This window comes from Macaca thibetana, chromosome 14, assembly GCF_024542745.1.
Source record: "Macaca thibetana thibetana isolate TM-01 chromosome 14, ASM2454274v1, whole genome shotgun sequence".
In the NCBI taxonomy this organism is placed as follows: domain Eukaryota; kingdom Metazoa; phylum Chordata; class Mammalia; order Primates; family Cercopithecidae; genus Macaca; species Macaca thibetana.
The window spans coordinates 78614716-78640455 of NC_065591.1; the positions used below are offsets into that span (position 1 = coordinate 78614716).

Here is a 25740-nt window from a genome sequence, read left to right on the forward strand (position 1 = left end):
GTATTTATAAGACTGTTTTCTCTGCTGGTTGGGAGGGGAAAGGACAATTAATACTCAGAGTTTTCTCTGTTTCAGGCCCTGTGCACACAAATCATTTTATTTTACTCTTATTAAGAACCCTATGGGGTAGAGAGGCACTTTTTTATAGATATCTCAGAGGAGAAAAACTTATCCAATGTCCAAGAGCCTCTAAGAGGAAAATCTGTGATATGATTCCTGGTGGATTCAGGTCTGCTTGATTGTAAATTTGTTATTATTTCCACTATATTGTGGTGTTTCTCGTAAATATCACCTTTGTCATCATTACAATGAACATTTTATAGCCCTTTAGAGAGTAGCTCACACTCATGGCAACCTTTTAAGGAAGGTTTTATTATCCTAATTTTAAAGTTCACACAGTCCCAGAGAGACACCATTAGGATTTGAGCTCAGGATTTCTTACTACATAAACAGTGTTTTTTCCACTATATCACAGCTAGTTCCAATCAATGTTGATGAATTAAATGCTACGCAGCTTCAGGCTTGTGTTCTCTCTCTTTCTCGTTTCTCTCTCTCGTTTCTCTGTCTTGATTATACGTGCCACACCTCCCAGTTCTGGGTCAACTGCAAATTGCTTTTGTGTCACGCTGACTTCTCCCAGATAACACGCCTAGATATAGGGAATGAAACAGGTTCCGACATCAGCTTCTAAAGCCTCTAGGCCCCTCCACCCACAGATAAACCAGATCAAATTCCCCTTTGTTTAGGAACTTTTGGTCAATTTTAAGTCAACATGACTTTTTAAAATGTTGTAAAATATCCTCAGTATTTACCATTTTAACCATTTTCAAGTGTAGTTTAGTGGTATTAGGTACATTCACCTTGTTGCACAACCATCACCATTATACTTCTCTGGAACTTTTTCATCTTTCCCAGTTGGAAACCCCACACTCCACACTCCTTCATCTTACCCAGATGGAAACTCCCCATTTCCCCTCCTTCCAGCCTCTGGCAACCACCATTCTACTGTCTTTCTCTATGAATTTGACTACTTTCAGGTATCTCATGTAAGTGGAATCATACAATATTTGTCCTTTTGTGACTGGCTTATTTCACTTGGCATAATGTCTTCAAGATTCATCCATGCTGTGTCAGAATTTCATTCCTTTTTAAGGCTGAATAATATTTCATTGTATATATAGCACATACTGATTATTCATCAATCAATGGACATGAGGTGCTTTCACATTTTGGCTATTGGGAACAATGCTACCATAAACACTGGTGTATACATATCAAGTTCCTACTTTCAATTCTTTGGGATATACCTTCTCAGAAGTAGAATTGCTGGATCACATGGTAAGTCTATGTTTAATTTTTTTTTTTTTTTTTTTCTGAGACAGCATCTTGCTCTGTTGCCTTGGGTGGAGTGCAGTGGCACCATCTCGGCTCACCGCATCTATATTTAATTATTAAAGGAACTGCCATTCTGTTTTCCACAGTGGCTGCAACATTTTGATTCCCATCAGCAGTACACAGGGCACAGGGTTCTAATTTCTCCTCATCCTTGCCAACACATTATGTTCTATCTTTCTGATGATAGCTCTCCTAGTGAGTGTGAAGCAGTATCTCATTGCGGTTTTGATTTACAGCTCTACTGATTATTAACCATTTGTATAACTTCCTTGGAGAAATGTCTATGCCTGTCCTTTGCCCATTTTTCAATCAGTTTTTTTTTATTGTCAGTGTGACTTTTCATAAGTAAACTTTTTTATTTCAAAAATAATACATCAAGTGTTAAAAAATACATTTAAAATCACATTTAATTTCATCACCCAGAAAACCAGAGAAAGTTACTCTGAAATTAAAATGTTCCTAGAAATAGCTTAAAGATTTTATATCTAATATTACAAAATGAGTATATTAAATGCATTAGGGACCTACTAATTTATAAGCATTTTCTCTGGTTCGATACATTTTCTTTGGGGGAAAAAAAAAAAAACCTTATTGCATTTTGCTTATTATGTTGTTTAAGTCTCTAGGGTTACTTGTTACCTTCATACTCGTTTCATTAAGTTTATTACCAGATAAGACAGGGTCTACATTCCTCCTTGAATATAAATCAGTTTCCTAATTCTGTCCTCTAGAACTGTCTTCATTTTTCTTTACTTTACACAAGTTAATGCAAACACCCACTTCCAACACCCCTGAGAACTTAGATCTAGCTCTGCTGATTCTGCAAAGTTCTCATTTGCGAAGTGCTCCCCAGCCTGCTTTCCATCAAAAGTTATTTTTACTACTTCTTCATTATCCATACTACTGGGCTCTGGGATCCTTGTGAGAAAAAGCAAATAATAATTGGGACAATTGCATTTTTCTTTGTTTAGATTACTATTCTTTTCTCTACAGAGTTTGACTTAATGCAGCATTTTCTGTTTTTGTAATTACATTTTTCCCTAAACTCTAAACCTCATACTGTTGACTCCTTCATTTCTCAGTAATCCCTGACCCTTTTTCTGGGTGCCTCAGTATAGGTTACTAGATTTTCTCATGCTTCTCCTTTTTATGAAGTGAGGGCATTGCTTTTTTATGCTAAGTTCCCAGATATGATCCTGCTTTAATTACCTAAAAAAATGAACCATTTAATCAAATTTTATTTGTAGAGGTTGTGCCTCACTGTTTAGTCACAGTAGAGTCTATTGAATAGACCAATTGATACTTATAATCCTTGGTTAATTATTATTACTTATTACAGTATTAAAGTATTCCATGAATCTATACTATATGTCTAATAACAAAAGTCACTTTTTTGGAGTGTTTATGTGCTAGGCATTTTTCTAAGCACTTGACATAATTTATCACAACAAATCTGTGATAACTTAATTATTATTTTATGATGATACTCACATATAGAAATACTAAGTATATTGCCCAAGGTCACATAGCTAGTAAAAGATATGGCCACAGTTTGTACCTAGGCAGGCTGAGTGTTGTGTTAGGTGTTCGTTCATAGGACATGTCAGTGACTCTCTAGATATATACATGAACTTTCAAATAAGTATGTATTCTCTGAGGAGTTACCGAATGTGTTCATTTATTCAAAGTGCACTTATTAAGCATTGAATCAATGCCTCTATTATGATACACTCCATGGAAAGAGATTCAGCAAACCAATATCTATGCTTCAGGGAATTAAATCTAGCTGAGAAGATCTACACGTATAGATATGACACAATCTAGCTAAGGAGATTTAAGATACAGACACGACACCATCAAATAACAATAGAATCAACATTTGAGTACAAGATCGCATAGAACAGCTTATCTCTGATACCAGAAATCACAAAATGGGAAAATAATTGTAGTATCCATTTTGTCAAGCCATACAATGGACTTGCGTTAGAACATGAGTACACTCAAAAAGATTAAAAGGAAATCTTGATACTATGAATTTATTTGATCAAAAAAATACTTATTGAGCGCCTACTGTGTGTCAGGCACTGTTCTTGGTACTAATTGTTAAATGAGGGAATGGATGCATTATTGAGAGAAATTACAAAATTACTTTCTCTTCAGTAACTTTAAAAATAGAACAATATTTAGTTATGCACAGAGGCATGGAGATGAGCTATGTGATGAAAATTGTACTTAATGATAACAGGATGACCTCGAAGGGGGACATGGCATAGCCCTCTCTGGGCTGTCCCATTAAGCTACCGAGGGAGAAGTCATTAAGTCATCTCAGGAGCTCACAGAAGTTCAAGGCTGGTGCTGTGTGCATCATTCAATCCAGTCCTTTATGCCTCCCTTTCCTCCCAAACTTTTCTAGAACCCTCTGGAGCTAGATCTGTGATCAACAAACTCCAGTACATCCTCATTGCTCTGACCACTCCCTCTCCTGGCCTTGTTGAAACTTGGTTATACCCCAAGGCCACTACTTCACCTAAAATTTCTAAAGGCTATGGTCTCTCTTATTCTAAGTGTCTCTAAGGGCTAGGATGTGGAGTAAGTATCCCTTTTGCTCTAATTGCTGTTTTAAACCATTTGTCCCCCATCCTCTCTCAAAAACTGAAGCTCCTCCCTTGAGATTACAAGAATACCTTGTAGTTGTCAAATATCTACCTCCCTAGATGGCAGTAGCTCATCCCCCTCTTTCACTGAAGGCTTTGGTTATGAGTGCTAGGTCTCCCAACTAGACTGTGAGCTTCTTGAGAACAGAGACTTTCTTTCCTTTGGTCATTCCTGGATCTCCAGCATCCAGAACAATGCTTGGAAGAAAACAGGTACTCAGTCAACATCTGTTAAATAAATAAATGAGTTTTAAGATATATGTTATATGCTATCTTCTTCAAATGTCTTGTTTCATTTAATCCCTGTAACCATCTTACCAGGTATTATAACTATCATATTCTTTTGACAGATGAGGAAACAGAGGTTCAGAAGAGCTATTTGCTCAGAGTCACATAAATAATGCAAATTGTATTAGTCAGCATGGGTTGCTATAACAAAATACCATAGACTAAGTGGAGAAATTTATTTTTTCCACAATTCTGGGGGTTGAAAGTTCAAGATCAGTGTGCACAGGCAGAGAGAAAGAGTTTAACCCTAATTACTTTCTCAAAAACACCGTCTCCAAATACAGCCACACTGGGGTTTTGGATTCAATATACATTCAGGGAGTAGGAGGAACACAAATATTCAATCCATAACACTGACAGAGCCAGGATCCAAACCCAGACTTGTCCAGCTCCAAAGCCTATATCCTAACTGCTGAATCAGGATGTCATATTGCCTCTGGGTCCCTCGCTCTGCCCTGTCCTGAACCACTACAGGCCAGGGTTCATGCATTGCCGGGGTCACCTGTCTGGTTCTCTCACGGCACACATTCTCCTTGGAGTTGGAAGCTAATTGTGCAAGGCCTGGCTTTGCGCTTCAGTACCTTTGTGACCTGGAGCCAATAACTTAACAGCTCTGGATGTGCCTCCATTTCCACCTCAGTAATAGAAGATGATTCTAGGAACTTCTTTCAGGTGTTGAGGGAAAAAAGAAAATAGTCTTCTGACAAGTCCACTAAATGCTTTATGGTCAAAGCACCACATGATTCCAATGTCTTGTTGCTATGAGTATTTCCCTGAATAACATTAACAGCTGTGTGGCTAAGCACGCGAGAAGGCTGCCTCCATCCCAGCAGGGTGATGCAGCCTATGGGAAAGGCCCTTAGAGGCTGTGACCAGTATTTTCTGCTGCTTTCTCATTTGAATCATTGTGCTTTTGCTCTGTTTGAATGAAGTTTTTGTTCGTTTTGTTTTGTTTTTTGCTCCTTTGCTCTACTTACAGACTGGGAATGATTATCTCAAGGGGATTGTTCTAGTAGGTGGCCTCAGGATCCCACTGAGATGGATGTCACCCTGTCTGGAAGTTCTCAGGAATGTTATTTATCCACTTGAGATCAATGGACATCTGAAGGTAGCCTAAATTATAATAACAGCTGACACTTATACAGCACTATGTAACAGGCATTGTTCTAAGCACTACCGAGATATTAATTCCTTTATTTCCATGATAACCACACTCTGAAGTAGATGATCCTCCTAGGCAGGTACTATAATAATCATTCCCATAGCTACTAAGCAGCTGAGCTGGGATTGGAACCAAAGGACTTTGGCTCTAGAACCTGTGCTCTGAAGGATGACAACACATGGCTTCTCCCGACATCTGTTATTCCTCTCTGCCTGTCCCGTAGTCGCGAGTGTTGAGAGATGGGGCCATCTTAGAGGACAGGGAAAGGAAGCATGGGGCCTTATGGGTAGAGGTGAGTCCAGGAGTGCCATTGTAGGAACAGAGGCAGAAGCCGGAAGTCCGTGGTACCTGTAGTCACCACCTAAGAGGGTTGGGGCTAGTCCCTCTCCAGGGCTCCCAGATCACCCCTGTGGGTTCCCAGATCACTAACCAGCCTGCATTGACACTATTAGCTCAGTTATGTCCTCCAGGGGGCAGTGGATTCCTCCAGGGCAGGGCTGGTGTCTAGGTCAGCTCAGGGGTCCCTCTGCAGACAGTGGCCAATGGTAGTAGGGCAGGAACCTGGGCCATCACCTGGACTATAGTGATCCTCGGCTCTAAAACAATGCACTCACAGCATAAGTGCTCATGAATGGGTAGATGAAATAGGCCAGGAAACACCACAATAAGCATTTGCATAATGTTTCTTTAGTATTTCTAATTTCTTTACCTTTTATATGTTTCCGCTCCGCACAAAGGCCTTTAAACTTGAATCACCTGAGGAGTTTGGTAAGCGGGCCCAAAACCACTGAGATTCTGAATCAGTAGCTGGTTCGTGGTTTTTTGTTTGTTTGTTTTGTTGTTGTTTTTTTGTTTTTTGTTTTTTTTCCGAGAAAGAGTTTAACTCTTGTTGCCCAGGCTGGAGTACAATGGCACGATCTCAGCTCACTGCAACCTCCGGCTCCCGGGTTCAAGCAATTCTCCTACCTTGACCTCCCAAGTAGCTGGGATTACAGGCATGTGTCATCATGCCCGGCTAATTTTGTAATTTTAGTAGAGACGGGGTTTTTCCATGTTGATCAGGCTGGTCTCGAACTCCGACCTCAGGTGATCCGCCCACCTCTGCCTTCCAAAGTGCTGGGATTACAGGGGTGAGCCACCACCCCGGCCAGTTCATGTGGTTTTTAAGAAACATTTTACTAGGGGCCCCACACAATGGCTCATGCCTGTAATTCCAGCACTTTGGGAGGCCAAGGCAGGTGGATCACTTGAGGTCAGGAGCGCAAGACCAGCCTGGACAACATGGCGAAACCCCATCTCTCCTTCAAAAAAAAAAAAAAAATTATAGAATATAATATACAACCGGAAGTACTCATAAGTGTATACCTTACTGAACCTTTGCAAACTGAATATACCTATGTACCTAGCACCTAGATCAAGAAACAGAATATTATCAGAACAGTTTTTGGACCTTTAAACAAACGTCATAAGATAAACAATACCCCAATAATTCTCATGCAGGTTCCCTGAAGGCTGAGAAACACTACAGGAGTAATAAGCAGTAAAGCTCAAAGTGGAAACCACTCATGTGTGCATCTTTGAGGGCAACAAGGACAAGATAACTAGAGAGATTAGTTCCTTGGACACTGGGACTCCCCAGGGACAGAGTAAGTGGCACTGGTCTTGGGGTGGGGAATGGAGAAGGCCATTCTCCACTGAGCTGCCAAGTGACTTTCTGGATACACAAGGAGCAGAACCCACAAACTTCCAACGCCTGAAGAGAGACCCTGAGGATTCAATAAGAGAAAAGTTCATGAATGCCAGTGCAGGCCTCAGGTTATTAAACAGCTAAAGCAAACAAACTTTCAGAGCAAAGGCAGAGGGGCCTCATGGGCCTTAGTCATTGAGTCACCTGCTTAAAATGGATGTGTGTCCCTCCTTACAGGTTCCATCTGAACCAGAATGGATCAAGGCCTTCAGAGATTCATTCGTTCTCTTTCTCTCTCTCTCTCTGTCTCTCACTCACACACATACACCCCAAGACTTGCTTGTGAATATTCTTTCCCACGCTCCATTTAGGGTCTTTCACTATGAATCAGACTCACTTTGATTCTTGAATTTACTTCTGCCTTTTTCCTCCTAACTTGTCCTTTCTTCAGAATTTTTTGATTCCTGATGTTCAGACTTAATGACAAAACTAAAAGTTGAAACCTGACCCTCTACAAAAATTAAAATTTTGAGTGATGAGAAAAGAAGAGATGATGTTATCCTGATGATCACTTAATCACTCATCAGATTCTCAGAACACTGAAATCAGCCTGGCTGTTCCAAGCTGCATCTGTATTTTCCCTCCTGTATTAAAAGTCCTCCAGAGCCTAGCTGTTTATCAAGTATAGATATAGAATCAGGGATAACAGGGAGTCATTTGGGCACTGGACTTTGAATAGTTTCTCTAGTTCTCTAATGTTAAATCACTAACAGTCCATCCAACGTATACAACTATTTGTTTTTAGTGTTGTATATTCAACAGAGGGATAGAATGTTGTTGTTGTTGTTGTTTTTTGGGTTTGGCTCCTGAATTCTTTCCCTAGAATTTATTTATTGTGGGAAAAGGGTTGAAAACATTTCAAAATAACTTTGGAAAGGAGTTGTTTGAACCCTGTACAGATTTAAGATGAATAAAATGAGTAAATTTTTTGCATAACTTTTTGTCTCCCAGCCAATCAGTAATAAGTCTCCATCTGGTGGTCCTGTGGAGAGCTCAAGTATAGTTCATGCCCAGAAACATAACATGGGGGACTTTTCACATTACACTATTGATTTATTCAATCATTCATTTATTCAACAAATTGTTATTGAGCGTGAACTATGTGTCAGGCACTATGGTAGGTGCAGATCACCAAATGCAAACACTCTTCCCTGGCCTCTCGTTTTTATATCTTGGTCGGGGCACTCACATAAATGAAGGAAACACAGCTCTCTAAAATCATCATCCTTCCCGTCCACCTGTCCCTTGCCTTCCCAGTGCCCAGTTAGGAAGTTGCATAATTAAGAAAAAAGTGATTCCCTCCAAACCTGGGCCTTCTATCAGTGTTGTTGTTAACATCTGTGTCTCTTCAGGATGACTTTTATGAGTCTAATGAGGGCCAAGAGGTTTCCTGGGCTTCACAAATCCAGCTGACATATTGCAGCAAGCCTGCAGCCTCCCGGGAACTGCTGATTACAAGACCTGTTGATTGTATTGTATTGGGACAACCAGCTCTGGCTAAACCAGTACACTCGTCTGCTTTGCAGGATCAAAAATCAAGTGTTCCACCCAGATTCTTTTCTAATTTTCAAACTTCTGATCTCATTCCAAATTACACGTTACAGCAGTTTGCATCAGCAGGATGATAGTCACTTTGGAAAACTGAAGGAGTGGCTCTGCCATATGTTTAAAAATATGCACACAGCAGTGTGGATTTTGGTAACAACTTGATTCAAGCTGCATTTGTGCCTTTAACACTTTTTAAAAAAAAATTTTTTTTTTTTTTTTTTTTGAGATGGAGTCCCTTTCGACCAGGCTAGAGTACAGTGGCACAATCTTGGCTCACTGCAACCTCTGCCTCCCAGGTTCAAGTGATTCTCCTGTCTCAGCCTCCCAAGTAGCTGGGATTACAGATGGGCACGACCACATCCAGCTAATTTTTGTACTTTTAGTAGAGATGGGGCTTCACCATGTTGGCCAGGCTTGTCTCGAACTCCTGACCTCAGGTGATATGCCTGCCTCAGGCTCCCAAAGTGCTGGGATTACAGGCATAAGCCAAACACTTTTCAAGTAGACATTTTCTTTTTAATAAAACAGAGCTCAAATTTAATAGTCTTATAATGGGATTCAACATTTTTCCTTCACGCAGCTCAGATGTGAGTACCTGGCTTTAAAGCAAATCCAGTACATGGAAATGGGGATGTGTACCCATCAGATCTGAGGCAAGGGTCACTTCACAGAATGAATGCTTCTTTTCTTTACCAGAGGAATTTTCATAGTATTCTCTGGAAGGGATAAGCTTTCTTCATACACATAAACACTTAGTAAACTTTTAATTTAAGTATACTCTTTAGTCAAGTGCTGTATAAAGAGAAGACTCAGATCAGGCAGATGGTGCATGTTATTTTTCAAGCAATTACCTTATTTCAAATGAAATTCAAATGATTTGTCAACATCTGGTTGGCATTCAGTGCCTTGCCTAGATTGTTCTTTTTAAAACGTAATGGGGTCTCACTATGCTACACAGGCTGTGAACTCCTGGGCTCAAATAATTCTCCCAACTTGGCCTCCTGAGTAGCTGGGACTACAGCTGTGCATCACCATGCCCTGCCTAGATTGTTCTGATGTAAAGCTGCTTCAAGGCTTAGGTTAATAGTTACTCCTTTGTCACCTCTCAGATAATCTGTACCCTTTTCCCAGACTTGAAATCTTTTTAGCGTTTATGTAGGTTTGTACTCTCCAATTTGAATACTGTTTGGTTTTATTCATTTTATGAGGTTAGCCATGTGCCAGGCCCTTAAGAAATGCCTTAAAAAATATTGCAGTTGATGAAATGGAATGAAAAGCTGTCACTATTCTGAATTGTGTCTTTTGGTTAGGAAGAATTCATCAGAATGAGATCTGATCTTGGTCACAGGGCAGCATTTTATAGTGGCCTACACTTAGGCTGTCTTCATGGGCAAATTATTTAAAACAAGAATAAGAAATTAAAGACCAGACATGAGTCCAAGCCAATCAGCAATGATATCTCAGAGCCAGAGGGATTACTTCAGGAATGTGCAGGTGACCCTGCCTGGCCAGTGGGAATCAGGGTCCAGGATAGTTGTTGGAACTGATGGGGAAGACAAACTCTCTTTTCTGCTGGTTTTAATTCTCGGAAAATAAAAGTTAATAGCATCTGCGGATTACCTTAAAGTGAAACCAGCACAGAAGAAAAACCGAGCAGTAGAGAAACCCAAATCCTGATGATGTTTCTTGAGCCCTGTAGTTCAACAGTTCCAAGGCTGATCCTATTCTGGGGACTTTTCAGTTAAGTTAATAGGTAAATTTACTTTTTTTTTTTTTTTTTTTTTTTTTTTGAGATGGAGTCTCCCTCTGTCGCCCAGGCTGGATTGCAATGGTGCAATCTCAGCTCACTGCAATCTCCGCCTCCTGGGTTCAAGCAATTCTCCTGCCTCAGCCTCCCCAAGTAGTTGGGATTACAGATGTGCACCACCATGCCTGGCTAATTTTTGTATTTTTAGTAGAGATGGGGTTTCAACATGTTGGCTAGGCTTGTCTCAAACTCCTGACCTCAAAAGATCTTCCTGCCTTGGCCTCCCAAACTGTTGGGATTACAGGCGTGAGCCATCACACCCAGCCAAATTTACTTCTCTATTTAGGCAAGTCAAGTTTGGGTGACTTTTTTAATTACTTCCTAATGAAAAGTCCCTGACTCCCCCATTTCCCCAACTCTTTTTTATATAAATTACCAAGACCTAAGGTTTCTCCCTCCAGAATATCACATATCCATATGTCATCTCCATCTCAATGTCCATAATCTACTTCGGGTTCTCATGAACTCTTGCTTGAATGTGCAAACTCTTAGTTTGTCTCTCAACCTTCACTTTCTCCCCTTGCATCTATCTTTCCAGAAGCTGCCCGATTAATCCTCATAAAGCACAGATATAATGAAGGCACACTGCCCAAAAGCTTTCACTGACTTCCATTGCCTACCGAATAAAGTTCAAATTCCCTGGTCCAATATTTCAGCCCCTCTGTATTCTACCCGCAATCTTTACCTTTCCAACTTTTATTTTTTGCTGCATCTCTTATGTAATTTATACTAAAGGATTTTGCTTTCCAGTTGGGTATTCAAATTTTTGAAGCAAGTTTGATATACGTGAACAGGTGAACTTGCTATTTCCATATCCAAATCTACCAGCTTCTAATTCAAGTGACACCTTGTCCATGAAGCCTTCCCTAACACCATAGCTGAAAATTGTTTCCACCCTCTGAGTGGTTACAGCCCTTTATTCCTTCATTACTGAGCTATTACTTCCTCTTATCTTCCTATATTTTATTATAGCTGCTTTATCTAGTCTGCTCTCTAGAATTTTTAACTACTAGATAGCCACTGTCCTTTCAGCAGTAAATCTGTTTCAGATTTACTTTTTTGTGTACTCCATCCCCTCCTCCCATGATAATATTCCATACATGTTTATTGAGTTGGTATAAATGAAGGGATGAGAAAGGTGTATAATAGCTTCTTAGAAAACTTACTTTTTTGATGACTACTTTAAAATAACTTATAAATAACCAATCTTATTCACCTATCCTAATTTATATATAGACTTCCTGTTGAAGTTCATCTGGATGCTTGAAAATTGGCTTTTTAAGTACTAAATTTCACACTTTCCCCCTATTTTACACCATAAATCTGCCAGCATAAAAGTAAAATTTAGGTAAATCTTTGGCAAAACTCACACAAATTCTAAACTATCATCTTGATGAGATCAAGTACCACAGATGAGTTTAATTGAAAAAGTGTCTCATGATCAACAGCTCTCTTTGAATCATGTTAATAGAAGCCATAACATGCATTTAAGTAGTGTGTTACACTTTACAAAATGTTTCTACAGACATGACTTCATTCCTGTTTCACAACAACCTGGTGAGATCAGTAGGGTGGGAATTGTTGGCCCTGTTTTACCAATAAGGAAAAGGTAAGGTCTAAGAGAGGCTACCCAGTTAGCGAGTTTCCATAACTAAGTAGATGACAGAACTAGGACTAAAACCCAAGATCTCTGAACCCTAGTCCAGAGCTCTTTTAATTATTCCACACCACCTACCTTAGACTAACTAAAGTAACTTCATTCCCTTTCCAATAACAGGTTTAGCAAAGGATGTATTATGACCATTGAATTCCAGCCATTGCAATATGAGGACAGCTGTGGGGAGTGGTATAAATTTGTTGCTCCTAAGAGATACAAGAAAAGCCCCCTTTTGATTGTCTCCTGGATATAATTATACACGATGTTTGCTTGTTTCTCCCTTCATCTTGTCACAAGCCTGAGGGCTGAGCCAACACAGAAGAGGGGACCCCAAGAGAAGCAGAGAGGGAGCCTTGAGTGCCCCTCACCTGCAGCCACCCTGACCTTGAACTTCTTGGTTTGATTTTTCATTTCATTATTTTTTAAGCTAGAATGAATTGGGGTTTTCCATTACTTGCATGTAAAAGCATCTTAACAGAAACAACATAGGGAACTTTATATGAGAATCTGGGATAGAGTGTTCTGGGTTTTCATCCTCTCTCCCAACACTCTGAACAGAGAATGTTACTTAACTCTTTGGAGCCTCAGGTTCTTGCCAGTAAAAAGAGGGATTTGAGTTACTACTGCTCAGGGTTATCCAGTCAAACGCAATAAGGAGTGGGAAGTATCTAGCACGTGGTAAATTATAAGTGATTATTATTAAGATGGACTCCAACTATATCAATGCCATAAGGACTTTTTTAAAAGTGCAAAAGTAAATTTGGTGCAAAAGTATTTGCGGTTTTGGACCGTGAATTCTAAGTTATTATTGTTAAGCTCAAACATATCTTTATTAAACAAAATAGGAACCATTACAATCAACGCATTTTTGCCAACAAGTAATAAGTTTGTTTATTCCTGTAGTGTAAAAATCCGTGCTTCAGGATTCAGTGAACTCTTGGAGAGCATTTTCTGCATCCTGCTGGCCGAGGAAGCATTTTCCTGCAAAAGGCTGTCGAGATCCTTGAAGAAGTGGTAGTTGGCTGGTGAGAGGTCAGGGGAATATGGCAAATGAGGCAGAATTTTGTAACCCAGTTTGCTCAACGTTTGGAAGCATTTGTTGTGCAATGTGTATTCAGGCGACATCGTGGAGAAGAATTGGGCCCCTTTCTGTTGACCTTTCTGCAGGCCTTTCAGTTTTTGATGCATCTCATCAATTTGCTGAGCATACTTCTCAGATGTAACGGTTTCACTGGGATTCAGAAAGCTGTAGTGGATCAGACTGGCAGCAGACCACCAAACAGTGACCATGACTTTTTGGTGCAAGTTTGGTTTTGGGAAGTGCTTTGGAGCTAGAAGAATCTAGTTCCAACCACTGAGCTGGTCGTCATCGGTTGTCATATGAAATCCATTTTTGTTGCACATCACAATCTGATCAAGAAGTGGTTCATTGTTGTTGTGTAGAATAAGAGAAACGACAAAATGACATTTTTTTTTCTCAGCTTATGAGGCACCTATGAGTGGGTACTTATTGAGCTTCTTCACCTCTCCAATTTGCTTCAAATGTCAAACAACCATAGAAAGGTAGATGTTGAGTTTTTCAGCAACTTCTCGTGTCATTGTAAGAGGTTCAGCTTCAATAACTGCTCTCAGTTGGTTGTTGTCAACTTCCGATGGCCAGCCACTATGCTCCTCATCTTCAAGGCTCTCTTCTCCTTTGCAAAACTTCTTGAACCACCACTGCACTGTACCTTCGTTAGCAGTTCCTGAGCCAAATGTGTTGTTGATGTTGCAAATTGTCTCTGCTGTTTTATAACCCATTTTGAACTCGAATAAGAAAATTGCTTAAATTTGCTTTTTGTCTGGCATCATTTTTATAGTCTAAAATAAATATAAAATAGCAAGTAAGTCATTAGCAAAAAACATTAAGGAATGTACATTAAAATGATATATAACATAACATTTAATAATGTATTCCAGTATCAAATGGCAAATTTCAACAATGCAAAAACCGCAGTAACTTTTGCACCAACCTATACTATTTAAAACTATAACTTTACATGAAACCATTTTATTAGCTAACTCATTCTTCTCTTGTCAGATAGGGATCAGACTAAATGCAAAGGTTGATACCTATCATGCTTAGATCAAGAATACCCAATCTTTGAGTGAACTTCATTTCCCTGAAGCTTGGAGATCATTGGGCAGAGGATGAAAGAGTTGATAATAAAATCACAGATTGTAGCTGGGGTTGGGGGACTGCTACCAAGACTGGAATTTGCCTTGAAGTCCGCAATCAACCCTTCAAAGCTAGGTTAACAAATCAAAGGCTTGTCATTTATTTGTTTTTAATTTTCCTGCAGGAAGGTTTTTAAGGATTTAAGAGTTCAATTTTATTGCACTGAGAGAGGGAGAGAGAGATTGCTATCTCTTGTCCTGAAAGAGTAAATAGCTTGGATAACCTCATTTTCCAAAATGCTATTTATACAACTGTGAGGTCATGGTAGTTTAGGTACTTTAGACTTCCTGGGTCTTCCTGGATTGCAGCCAAGTGACTTTTTCATTTTCACATTACAAGGAAAATTGCCATGTCATCTTGGAGTGGTGTCACATTGCTGGGAAGAGCCCATTTTTATTGGCAGCATGATCCTCAAACCACTGTATTACCTATCACCCTGCTGTTTGATGGAGTGGACCCACTTCTCGTCTGGAGACTCTGTGCTCACCCTGACTGCACACAATTCCCCAAACAGCACCTCTGCCAGCCTTGAGCAAAGAGACCAAATATCTGTGTGCTCCAGGAAGAGCCAGAAGACTCAAGATTGGCCCACTAAGAAAGTGTGAGGCTTGTGGGTGCAGTGACATCAGAGCCATTTATTAACAGTTTGGGTTTATGTCTTGATTTCCCAGGGGCAGGGATGATAATGTGAGCAACTACTTACAGATCCCACAGGATCTAGGGGCTTTTTCCCAGTAATTTTTGTCTGCCGGAAACTGGGAGAAAAAAGTCACTCCTCCTTGAAGGAAGTCCCTACCTGCAGCTGCTGGTGTCAGTACTGGAATCTCGTCCCAGTGTGACCTTCATTGCCTCTGTTAGTGTGACAGGTTCCACAGAGCTGTCACCCTGCAAACTCACCCTTTCTCCAGGAGAACAGGCGCAGAGCTGCAGTGGAGGGTACCTGTTTGGCTTCCCTGTCTGACACAGATTTGCCTTCATGTGGTAAGTCCCACCTCACTCCCCCAGCTCCCAGGAAAGGGCTTTCTTAAACCAGCACAGCCCTGGAAGGGCCTCTCTTGTGTCAGATGGGAGAACCAGCCCTTGTGGCATTCTGCAGGGCTTTGAAGTGAAAAGAACAAGGATGATTATTCTTGTGGTTTCCCTAATCTGTGTGCTGAGGGCTGAAGGAGCCAGGTGATCCTGTGTTTGAAATAAAACAGGTTACTTTTCTGAAAAAGGAGGAAGCAATTTGCTTCTATAGGTACAAATCCCCCTGCTGAACCCCTGGGCCAGCCCCCTCTTGCTGGCTTTCAAATGTGACAAATTGGTGCCATTTCCAGTGATGGCTGTGAGGCACTCTTCACAAGCTCACTTGTTTTTCAGCAGCTCCCACCTCCACAAAGAGACAAAGGAAAACCTAGAGGCCTGGACTGTGGGGAAGAAGTGCCAGAACAATCTGCTGAAAGTTAAAAATAAGTTTTAAAGTCAGCTCACTGCCGTCTGTTTTCAAGGTCAGACTGACTGATGATTCCAGTCAAAACAGCCAAACTAGCTTCCCTGTGAGTTCTGTTCAAAGTGACTACCCATGGCACACCTGATGGCATCCATTCATGGCCCTGCTGCTCAGAGGGCCTGTGCTGTATGTGTAAGAGCTGCAAAATAAGCAATGCATGACATCTTCCTCAATCAGCTATACCAGTAGCTATTCACAGAGTTGTTATCAATAGCTAAAATAATGTGAGAATCAGGCTCTGTGCAATATGCTAATATTTGGATGCATTTTCTAATGAAATCCCTATAATCTCCTTACAGCCCTGTGAGGAAAGTACTGGTCACTACCCCTATTTTGAAGCAGGCTTTCCAAGTGTGCTGATTATTTTCTGTCTGCCTCCCTCTCATGAGTTCTCCAACCTTCACTACCCTGCACTGTGCCCAGAAGGCTGGTCCTTGTAGACAGCCAACCCGACTCCCTTGTGAGCTGACTTTGGTAGGCCTCGGGAGATCAGAGTAGGAAGAGAAGAGGTCAGGGTGCTTCTTTCCAACTCCCTCCATCCTTGGGGAGCCATTTTGTGCAGCAGCTGCAACTCTCTGGACTACCTGGCAATTGGAAGCAGGCTTCCCTCCAAGGTGCTCGTGCTCACTGGGCTCTGGGACAGCATTTCCTCCTTTTTGCCTCTTGCCCAGAGGAGTGATGGCTCCTCGCTGTTGCTAGACCCTGGATGCCTCTCTGGCTTGTTTGTTCCCTCTACCCTGTCTTCACCTCCGTAAGTAGCCACTTCATTAAAGTATCTTCATTTGAACCAATCTAGGGTGAAATGTGCTATTGCCAAGACCCTGAATAATACACCCTACCAAAAAAGGTGTAGGCCAGAGATGCAAACTCATGGTATTCAACAATAGGGGAGAAGAAACATAAGCTGAAAATAAAACAAATAAAATTACAAGAGCCATGAGAAAGTTATAGAAAGTCTTATGGGAAAACAAAGGCCAACAAAAATACTTTGTAGAAGATGTAACATTGTGTTAGGCCTTTGAAAAACAGATAGAAGGTAGACAGATGGGTATGAAAGAAAGAGTTTCAAGTATGAACAAAGAAAGAAAGGCAAAAACACAGAAGTGGAGTAAACTTATGGATGATGTTTCTGAAACTCCATTCTCTTTTTGAGACAGGGTCTCACTTTGTCACCGAGGCTGAAGCACAGTGGTACAGTCACAGCTCACTGTAACCTTGACCCCCCAGGCTCAAGCCTCCCAAGTAGCTGGGACTACAAGCACGTGCCACTAGGCTCAGCTAATTTTTGTGTTTTTTATAGAGATGGGGTTTCATCATGTTGCCCAGGCTGGTCTTGAGCTCCTGAGCTCCAATTCTGTTCCTTAGAAGGCTAATATACTATGAAATGTTACTTCTGTATTGAAAAAAGGATTCCATGGTCAAATAAGAGTGGGCACCTTTGAGATAAACAAACTTAACTAGACTTCTTTATGCAAGACTTCTTAGAGTATTTGAAATGGTAATATCCATATTTAACTACCTTTTTTACAATTTGTTGAACTCTTCCAGAAGTGTGGGAGGGAATAGAGTTTGAGAAACAGATATTGTCCAACAGCATTCTATAATCCTGTGGGACTCCCTGGTAGAGCAACTCCAAACACCCTGCAGGGGCCAAATTCAGAGCATACTGCAAAGAGTTCTGCAGAAAGCCAGTCAAATGTCATAAATCATGGACAAATGGCACCTAGAATGCCAACATGTAGCCATAGCATGAGTAGTGAAATGTAATTAGCAGACCAAGTGGAAACTGAATTTGTTGTCTGACATGACCTGTAAGGAAACAATGGGAAACAGATCTTAAACGGAAGTTCAGATTTACATTCTGGAGAGTGTGGGAGCCCCAGTGGTAAAATTTCATGTACACTCACTGTGTCCTGTTCCTAGTGGCTGGCAAGCTAAATTATTTCTGATCTAATATTTTTAACTAATTAGAATTTTATTCATTAATTTATTTAATCATTTATTAACATTAAATAAGCCTTTGCAAAGAGCCAGGTTCTCTGTTAGACTATAGCAGAAAACTAGAAAGACTATAAAGGAAAACAAGACAGATTTCCTACCCACAAGGAGCTCTGGACGGCTTGAGTTTCAACAGGTAAATACATATAATTACAACATAAGATATAATTTTAATACAACCCTCTAAAAAACATAAACTTACAAATCTCGTACCAAAGGGTTTGGAAGACTTCAGAGAACAGCTGATATTTGAGCTTGAAGGATGAATAGAATTTTCCAGAAAGAAAAGGAGAAACCTCATAAAAGACCCAATTTCAAATATCCAGACCCCACATTGAACCACATGAAAGCTTACTCCTTATAAAAGAGTAAAGAGAGAATCCAACATTTATGGATAAATATAAACATAAAACAAGAATTTTCCATAAAAGATTTTTAAAGTTATAAAGATTTTAGAAAAAAATTCCAATATAAAATCTTCATTTTCTCTATTGTTCTTGATCATAAGATCCAGTATGCAAGTTAGAGTAGATCAGAGAAACCCCACGCAGGTCACTGGAGACTCTTCATATTTGACCAGAGAAAATGAGAAACACATAGTTATTCCAAAATGTTCCTAATATTTCAGTTTACAATAGTGCCCAGAGTATACAGGAAATTGTGAGTACTCAAGTCTATTTTTCTTTCTGATAATTTTAGATTGACATATTCTAAGTAGGATTAAAGCTTTTCCTTGCTGTGCAGCTCTTTTTTTCCCACCATATGTACCAATATGACAATTTAACCCTACAACGATTTTACCTGTTAAGCGTTTATATATGACACCTTCATATATTTACATTCAGAGTGCCTGACTACCTATGTTTCCAAAGACTTAAAATGAGTAATAAGTATACTTAACAAAAATAGAAATTTTTAGAAAGTTTTGAATGTAATACAAATATATTTGTTTTCTGTATTAAGTACTGTAGAGATTTGAGTGGTTTATCTTGTAAAATTTGTTTTTATTATGGAATTTTACTATGGGGGTTTTATTTTTTTTACCATAGAAACATTTAAAACCTGCATTATAAGAAAAATGTGGTTTTGCCCTAAAAAAAAAAATACTGACAAGTATATAAACCTTGTAATATTCATGGTTCAATAGGTAATTGTTAAATGAATGAACTGATGGTACGACAGAGGAGATTGGAGGAGGAGACAAAAAATACAACCATGGCTTTCATCTGAATCTATAATTCTTCCTAAATTCAGTATTAAAACTCTCTTGCCTATAGACCAGACCAAAGACAACAAGATTTGGGGGTGTCAACAGGAGTCCTGGGATAAATTTTTTCTTATAAAGTCTGGATTAAACTTTTTAGTATTGATGATATTCATTTATTTATTCAACAATTTGTGAAAACATTTATTGAGCACTCACAGTAGTAACAGCAGCAGCAGAGATAGTAACGATAATAATAATAATAATAGGTATTGTCAATTTAGAATTTACTTTGTGCTGAGCTCGATGCTATGGGTTTTGTACCGATTATCTCACTGAATCTTTACAACAGCCCAAAATCAGTCCCATCGTGCAGATGAGAAAAGTGAGGCACGGAAGGTCACGTAACTTGCCCACATTCATCCAACAAATAAATGAATTCTAAGTTGAATCCAAGTCAGTCTGACCACAGAATTTCACATCCTTCACTACTCCAGGATCCCACGGTAGGCACCATGGGTGCCCCAAAATTTAAAAATGATGTAGATCATCTTCCCATAAGGATTACTATGTCATAAGCTCATAGACTGTAACAGCAGGTTATCTGGGCTCTCTATAGACAAGAAATTAAGGCCAATGAGTGTGGTGATTTACCCAAGGTCACACAGCACCTCTATGGCCAAGACACATTTAGAATGCCCCACCCTGTGTTGACTTTCATTCCAATTCTCTTTTCACTCACTACACAGAGCCGAAAACCCCCACTTACTGACTAAACTACAAAATCCACATAATACTTTGTTATTATCATCAAAGAAATATGAAACCATATGGAAATGATTTTGAAATATGCCCATTTATCTCCTTAGAAATAATCCTTTTTGATAACTTTCAAACTGACTTAAATTGCTGAGGCTACATATGGATCTTGGTCTTACGAAAAATAAGCACTAAAATTGAATTGAGGTTGAGTTTAGAGTTGGTGCTGGTCATGCCACCCTAAGTTTCCAAGTATCATTCAGTCCCATCGTGTTTCCTGCTTTGGGGTCATTTAACAGGTCATTATTGAGTTATTACATAATTGGAACAAAAGCAAGATAGAATCAAAAGGATACTTAGAGCTAGAGTGACATCAGAAACTGATGCAACCTCCTTATTGTCAGCACGGGAAAAGGCAAGTCTGGGAAGCAATATAACACAATGGAATCTGGCAAAAGAATGGGGCAGACTGGGCAGAGGTCACAGCTGTGATCCTTTGTACTGTAGTGTGGCACCCAGTATACTATTTTAAAACTTTGAACCTCAGAATCCTCATCTGCAGAATGAAGAAAATCATAGCTTCTCTATTTGTCTTAAAGATTACACATAATAAAATATACTCCACAGTACCTGGCATATAGTATGCATTTCCTAAGCATAGCTACAATTACAATTTAGTCCTAGTTCTGCTCCCTTAATTTCTGCATTGATTTTCTCATCTATACAGTGGATATTTTTCTTCTTGTCTATGTTACAAAGTAGTTTCGTGAACACAGTGAGATAATGTCCAGATCTTTATGCTTTGAGCTTCAGCTAAAATTCTACCTCAGAGAAGCTTTCAGCACCTGCCAGAGTGGGAATTAATGATTCCCTCTTTCATGTTCTCTAGCTCACGTCTGTATCCTGATCCAGCCAATATCTTGCTTTCTCCTATATTTGATTTTGTTTATGTCTGTTGCATAAATTCCTCGAGCTGAGGGGTATTTGCTTTCTCTCCCCGACAGCCCAAATAACCTTATACAGAGTGGATGATCAGAAAATGTGTGGGCTTTGCCCTGAATGCATTTTCAACAACTCGATTGCTATGCATATAAAAAGTATTTGGGAATTACAATTATAGAGTTGAACTGAGTTCTTAAGAAGCAGTAAGGATTTCAGCTTTGGTTCCCCCTACCCCTTCCCCGCCAGGGAGGGAAATGGGACAAGTACAAAAAGAAAAGCAAACCTCTAGGCTTAGCCTGAAGACAACTGCTGTTTACACTGGTCATTTGTCTCAGAGGTCAAAATACAGTTCTATCCTCGTCCTTATGGCAATCGTGGTGACAATCTAACAGCCAGGAAGTAGCCTCTCATTTTACTCTTGGCAGCTCTAAGGAAGAACAAAAGCCAGTGGTGAATGTTCAAACCCTGAGCCCCCGTGGAACATCTGTAGTTAGAGTCCTGCCTATTAGCTCTTTGGATAGTAGGCAGTAGTCCCTGAGACCAGCTGAGGGACTATTGTGCTCCTGGGCCCTTCTGTGCCTCAGTTTTTCTCTCTGAATGATGGGAATAATCATCTTGTTCTCCATGACTCTACCTTGAAACACTGCAACTACTAGGAAAAAAAAATGAGCAATGAATGTCAAAGCTGGTTGAGGTGGTACTGGAGGACTACACTCCAAGCAGAGCCAAGCGTGATAAATACAATAATTCCTAACATTAAGGGCTTGTTCCATGTAAGAAACTGTCGAAGCACACTATGTATATTCATTCAATTCTTAAAAGAACTCCATGAGAAAGTCCTGGTTTTACAGTGGACGAAACTGAGGTACAGAAAAGTTAAGCGAAAAGCCACACAACTAGTAAGCGTCAGACCCTGGATTGGTACCCCATAGTCAGATGCCACTGGCCACTCTTAATTATGTTGCTGTATGGTCCTCCTATTGCCATCTCTTTAATTTTGTGCCTAGCGCAATGTTTTCCATGTAATAGGTCTAGTTCAATATATATTTGTTGGATTGAAGTAACTCTAATACGACTTGAGCATGGTTGATAAATCTCTCCCTTCTTCTCCTCCTTCCAGCTATACCTCCAGTTCCTCTATTAAGATACTTATCTTTTAATGGTGTTTCTTCAATCGGGAGCTACAGACCCTTAGAGTGCCTCAATTTAATTTTTAAAATGTTTATAATAAAAGATAAATATAAACACATTCTGGATCATTGGGATGACTATCTCATACCAAGTACTGCCTCTTGATTGCAGCACCTGTGCGTACTAGTCTTTGGCAGCAAGAGTTACTACTTCACTTGCTATGTTAATAAGAAAGAAATAGCACGAATACCTAAATAATGTATTAGAGTCAAGAGAGACCATTGCAATGACATATGGTGTGGGCAAAGGAGATGTGGTAGATGGAACGAAGGAAAGAGGTGAGAGAATTGAGTCTGCGTTGGGCACCTCACACACCATGAGAGTGGTAGAGCCACAGGGAACTCAAAGGTACCCACGCCTCAGCTGTCAGTACCATGCAATGCTGGTAGTTGTCCAGGAAACGTTACTAATTTCAATGTTATTATTCTGGAAGAAAATTTTTATCTGTTTTGGTTTTATTTGTGAGTTGTTCAAAAGCTGTAACATAAGCTTATATCTGGTTTTGTGTCTGTGTGTGTTTTGAGACAGGGTCTTGCTCTGTCACCCAGGTTGGAGTGCAGTGGTGATCATAGCTCACTGCAACCTCCACCTCCTGGGCTCAAGCCACCCTCCCACCTCAGCCTCCCAAATAGCTGAGACCACAGGCGTGTGCCACCACAACTGGCTAGGATTTTTGTATTTTTTATAGAGATGGGGTTTTGCCATGTTGCCCAGGCTGGTCTCAAACTCCTGAGTTCAAGCAATCTGCCCACCTTGGTCTTCAAAGTGCTATGATTACAGGTGTGAGCCACTGAGCCTGGCCTGTCTATATATGTTAAGGTGACATTTTAAAATAAAACAATTGAAGCCAAGCCTGGAAAGGTCTAAGAAAATTTTGCCCTTAAAATGGTGGAAAATACCAGTTTCCTTTCTATTTAGGAAACACCAGGTCGGGAGCAGTGGCTTGCGCCTGTAATCCTTGCTAAGAAGGGAGGATACTTGAGCCCAGGAGGTGTACGCTGCAGTGAGCTATGATCCCGCTACTGCACTCAAGAATGAGCTACAGAGGGAGACCTGTCTCAAAAAGAAAAGACCACAGAATAATGTGTTCAGGGCTTTCTTATTTAAAAGTAATTGTAAACGCCAATGTATTAGGCATATCAGTAACACCTTGCTGTGAAATAGTACTTTACATCTTCCCTTTCTGAGAGCAGGCTTTGATAGGAGAAAGGAAAGCTAAGTAGCTTGATAGAAAGCAAGGCTCGGTGCAAAATCTTGTCCTACCATTCAGTAGCTGTGTGACTTTGGGCAAGTCATTAAACCTCTCCAAACCTCCTGTTCCTTATAAAATCAGTGTAATCTCTGCACCTTCTTCACCACAATGGCCTATATGTAAAGCTAGTTGACAGAAAACGCACAATACACGGTAATCTATGTTAAATAGGAAGGCTCTAACACTAGGACCTTAAATGGCTAGGTCTCCAGCCTGGTTAGGAGAGGATTCCCCGCACACCCCCTACCCTGGCCCCCAACCACCACCACCACCAAGATACCGACCGCTTGGAGTGACTCAGGGAAGCAGGCCCACTGGACGAGGAGGTGGCTCCACCAGCTGGTGCCCCGATGAAGAACTGAGGCCAGTGGGCTCGCCCGCCAGCCCGCCGCCCAGAAGCTGCCAAGCACCCCCGGTGCTTTGGGCTCCACGCAGAACACTGGGTGCTGTAAGGAAATGCAAAGCATTGGTGGCCCTACCATGGGAATATAGGTTTCTGTTCTCCGGAGAAACTAGGAGTTCGGTCAACACCTTAAGGCGCTAAAAGTGTACGTAGGGGTGGGGTGCACACAGGTTCTGAACAAATTCTTCAAATTTGCCCAGGGCTCCCCATGCATCAGGTGTGGTCCCGTAGTTCTAGGCTGCTGCGGGAGGGGTCGCCTTTTGTAGGGGACCTGGTCTTTTTGCGAGCTGGCAGCGTGCTCCCAGCAGCGAAGGCCTTAGTCTTGCTCAGGAGGCCGCGCCCCAGACCCGGGGATGCGCAATGTTCAAAGGGTGACGGCGCGCGGGTCCCGGGCAGGAGAGACCGCCAGAGCCGGCGCTGCCTGGCGCCGAGAGGCCGGGACTGGCGAGTGCTGCCGCGCCACCGGGGCCCACCTGCGCGAGACCGCGAGGCCTCGGGCCCTCTGGGCTGCGCGACCCTGCTCCGGCCGCAGGCGGGCGGCGAGGGGAGGTGGGGCGCGGTCTGTGTGCGGTGGGGCGGGCGGCGGCCGCGCGGCTTCCCCGAGGCCGGAGGCGGGGCGGGCGGGCCTCGGATGGCGCGGGGGGCGGACCCGCCAGCTGCCTGCGCTGCTCGCCCGCTCGCTAGCACTCGGCTGTGCGGCGGGGCAGGCATGGGAGCCGCGCGCTCCCTCCCGGCGCCCACACCTGTCTGAGCGGCGCAGCGAGCCGCGGCCCGGGCGGGCTGCTCGGCGCGGGTGAGTGCGGGCACATACTAGGGCGTCCGCCCGGGAGCGGGAGAGGCGAGGCGCCGGGAGGAGCGGGACAAAGGGCCGGGTGTGCACGGGGTGGGGTAACTGCGGGCTGCTGGAGGCACCGGAGACTTCGCCAGGGCCGTCTTCGGTGTTCTAGGACGCGGGCTGGGGGCCTGAAGGAGCTCTGGGGAGACAGCGGGGGCTGCAGGGCATTTGGATTCATGCAGTGTTACCCATGAAACGGATGGGGAAAGAAGATTTTGAGACTACTGTCTTGAGTGCAGGATGTTGGTTGGGAAGCGAGAGAGCCGGCTCTCGGCAAGCTGTCCTTCGGCAGGGGCGATGGCTACACCCCCATGCACCCCCCAACACACCACCACTACTTCTTTTCCTTGAGTTTTGCATATACGCGATTCCATCAAGTTCTGAACATTAATTTTTAACCCTGGGCATGTGATTGTGAACACACCTGAGCAAGCAAGAGAAGTGCAAAAGTGCAGCAAATACAGGCTGGGAAATAGAATCTTTTCTCTGGAGCCGTAGTGGATGCCCGTGTGCGTTCCGGGGGTGCTAACCCTAGACATTACAGTCTCAACTAACCACAGTTGTTGTAAGCAAATAGTTCTTCTGCCTGTAGGCATTCACGAGTTAACTTTTAAATAAAAGTTTTCAAGTTTTAAAAGGAGCGGGAGAAGACTTGTTCAGATGAAGGAACACCACCACTCCCCTCCAGAATACAAATTAGGTTTGCTTTCCAGCACCTCAGAAGAAAGCAGCTGATAAAAATTCTGTTTGTTTTACTGCCTACTGGGCGACATCCTTAAGAATTCAGAAACTCAGTGTAGGTATTGGAACAGGGCTTGCTTCTCTCAGCTCCTGAAACTAAATTTGATGGTTCCCTGTGCGCTCATTAGGAGCAGGTAGACCAATGCCGGAATCCTCTTCACATGGTCATGTGAGAAAGAATTGAATTTATAGATGAAGTCAGCTGTGGCCAAAAGCCCTATGTCAAAGTAGTATCAGGATATTTATTGCATGTTGTTTCAAGATCCTACTTATGCATGAGGGTATTTGCAACAGGTTTATAACCGTGTCTACCATGAAGTCTGTCAGGAGTGGATTGGAGGTGAAGTGGGGAGAAGGAACTGAGAAAATGCCCCCAGAAGCCACTATGTTTATTTGTGAAAGCGTTTGCACCCCATCTGCATATGAAAAGTTTTCCTCTGCAGTTTT

At 41.6% G+C, this 25740-nt stretch overlaps 3 protein-coding genes across 5 annotated transcripts in view; 1 reads left to right on the forward strand and 2 right to left on the reverse strand.

The window, feature by feature from the left end:
- Window positions 1-25740, reverse strand: part of ME3 (malic enzyme 3) — a 1085505-nt gene that overhangs the window by 321582 nt on the left and 738183 nt on the right. The window lies entirely within an intron of this gene.
- PRSS23 (serine protease 23) overlaps window positions 1-25740 on the forward strand; it is a 124018-nt gene that overhangs the window by 88958 nt on the left and 9320 nt on the right. The window contains exon 2 of one of the 3 annotated variants that reach the window (XM_050755872.1): window positions 24075-24510. The gene's annotated coding sequence lies outside the window, so the exon portion shown is untranslated. Of the gene's footprint in view, window positions 1-14903; window positions 15458-24074; window positions 24511-25740 lie in introns of those variants that run through there. The other 2 variants (XM_050755874.1, XM_050755871.1) reach the window with 2 other exon arrangements.
- Window positions 456-24730, reverse strand: LOC126936507 (basic proline-rich protein-like). The gene is made up of 4 exons (XM_050759262.1): window positions 24461-24730; window positions 24191-24343; window positions 23599-23760; window positions 456-649 (listed from the first exon to the last, which is right to left on the reverse strand). Exons 1-4 carry the CDS (start codon window positions 24728-24730, stop codon window positions 500-502), a joined length of 735 nt encoding a protein of 244 aa, XP_050615219.1. The 3' UTR covers window positions 456-499.